The following is a 2,413-nucleotide window of genomic DNA, read 5'->3' on the forward strand; positions in this document are numbered from 1 at the left end:
AAAGTCATTCTATCTTAATCCTAGGTAGCTCCTATTAAATGTTTACTGAACACTCGAATCACAGTGTATCACAATATATAGGATACTTATTTTAAATAAGATAATTGTGTGATTGAGGTTTTGGTGCTTTTGTTCCTTTCCCCCCACCCCTTCCAAGCCCCTGGTTGCAATCTAGTTTACCAACCATTTATTTAAAATTTCTCTGGGAAGGACCTGATTTGAAAGAAGCCTGGAGAACAGCAGCAGTTAGATTTGAGCCTTGATAAAGGCTCACTTTTCATTCATAGAGCCTAAATGTGCTCTTCTTGTACCTAAACAGATAATAAGCACTCAGCACACTCCCCCTCCTTGACACAACACACTGAGACTAATCACACATAATTGGAGAGGAGGAGCAGAGGGCTGGCCACGCTATTGTGTCCACAGGACAAACGGTCAGTTTATGAGGCTTTGGGCTCATGTAGTCATTTCTTATACATCTATGGGGGGAAAACATCCTGTTTAAAAGGGAAAAAAGAATGAGAAAGAGAGAGATGGCAGATTTAATACAATTAATTTGAGGGTGATCAGAAAGATGTGCTTTATTTTTTTTAAGTAGGAAATAATAATGATGTTTGCAGATTAAAAACTATCCACATTGAAAAGTAAGACAAAGAGGTATATATTTTAAAAATCTATTAAAAAGATGGAGTCCACCAAGAGAAATTCTGCCTCAGAGAAAGAAAAATATGTAGGCTGCTCATGAGTCAAATACAAATTTCAGACAGGCTGTTTGTAAATTTTTAAAGACACACAAAGGTTCAGTGCTGGGAAGCAACAAGCCAGCTGTGGAAAGGGGCTGGAGGGAGGTAGTGAGGGGGCAGGCAAGAAAATGTATAACCACAAATGGACCCCCAAACTGGGAGGCACCTTCTGTTAATATCTAGTACTCAGGACAGATCTCTATATTTATGAAAGCTCTTCCATCATCATCATGGGCTTGATGTTTCTGTCTTTACTTGGGGTAATTAATCTTCTATCCATTTTTGGTTAAAATAAGCAGAAATGGGTAATGAAGGTTTTCGTCATAGATGTTCTGGTTTTCCTTTTTCAACTGAAAACAAGAATAGAAAAATAAGGTCAGGGAACTCAGATGAGAACATTTTACCAATCTATTAATTCTTAGTATAATGATGACCTCTTAAACACATTGGGTTTTCTTTGGGGGTGGTGGGGTGTAACACAAAATGCAACTTAGAATAGTTCTTAATGGCACTGACATGATAATACTGTGAATCAAGATGGGAACAATGCGGGGTTTCCCCCTATAGAGGGCTTTTTTGTTTTCATAAATAACTAAACTATTTGTGATCTCTGAACTTTTATATCCTTCACTATGAGGTGAGCTGGGAACTCGTTCATCCTCACCAGCCCAGCTATTTGGCAAAGAAATTTCTGCTCTTGGACCTCCCTGTGCTGCTAGTACCCGAGTACTCGGGCCAGCAAGCATTTCAGAGCAGCAACTGTGGAGAGTGGCAGTGCCAGGGCGCAAGCTAGGGGCTGGGAGCCTACAACATTCCACCAGCTTTCCCACTGCTTCGGAAAGGTTTTAATACTAATGACATACAATTCAAAATGTCCCTTCTTTAAGGCAAACATAGTTCAACAGGTGGGGCAGAAACATTTGATACTGCTTAAGGGAAGTTCTGGGATAGTTCAGAGTTCTCACAGTCCCTCATTTGGCTCGAGTAGTTTGGACAGTTTCATTTATTTATTGAATGTTGATTTGCCAATTATAAAGATAAAATTGTTATTTTTAAAAGTAAGTGCTTTTGAGCCATTTGTTAATTTATTTTTTTAAATTTCTTAAGATGGGAATAATATCGTTTAATTAGACATGCAATCAGTCCCTTTACTGTTTCAAATGGGACAAACTTCCTTGCACCCTAAATTAAACTTGGGAATGGCTCCCACATCACAGTTTCTCAGATTAGTCGGTTTCGGGCATGTTGATGGGAATATTTTCACAGTGCATGTTTCTTCTCAATCACATTCCCAAGCTGTGACATATTCTTACTAATAAGACGAGGTAATGACTCCAATTTTCCTTTTCCAATGGACAACATACAACCAACTGAGTCTTTACTTTCTCATTCCCTTTCCTTGGAGCTGGTGGTGGTGCAGTCCCTGAAGCAACTTCCTTCTGTTCCCGTAGAGTTTGCTCTGTTTACAGATGATTAGTTGTCTATTTAGAAAGATCCTCATAGGCTCCCTTGTCCCCAAAGTAGCCAGAACGGGTTAATCCTAAACACACGTCCCTCAATATCACTCTTTAATCAGAGTAAAAGCAGAGAAGATGGCTTCCCAACCCAAACCCACCAAGTGGAATGTACCAACTGTAAATACCTTTGTGACTAGTCACCCTAGTGATAGA

The 2,413-nt window shown here is 39.4% G+C and overlaps 1 protein-coding gene across 1 annotated transcript in view; it reads right to left on the bottom strand.

Annotated features, from left to right (window-relative positions):
* Positions 1-1,015: 1,015 nt before the first annotated feature.
* CAMKMT (calmodulin-lysine N-methyltransferase) overlaps positions 1,016-2,413 on the bottom strand; it is a 620,355-nt gene continuing 618,957 nt past the window's right edge. Inside the window, exon 11 of the mRNA XM_006882313.1 lies at positions 1,016-1,093. Within this exon, the coding sequence (XP_006882375.1) occupies positions 1,016-1,093 (78 nt within the window). The remainder of the gene's footprint in view (positions 1,094-2,413) is intronic.

This window comes from Elephantulus edwardii, unplaced genomic scaffold, assembly GCF_000299155.1.
Source record: "Elephantulus edwardii isolate Elephantulus edwardi_28Jun2011 unplaced genomic scaffold, EleEdw1.0 scaffold00019, whole genome shotgun sequence".
NCBI lineage: Eukaryota > Metazoa > Chordata > Mammalia > Macroscelidea > Macroscelididae > Elephantulus > Elephantulus edwardii.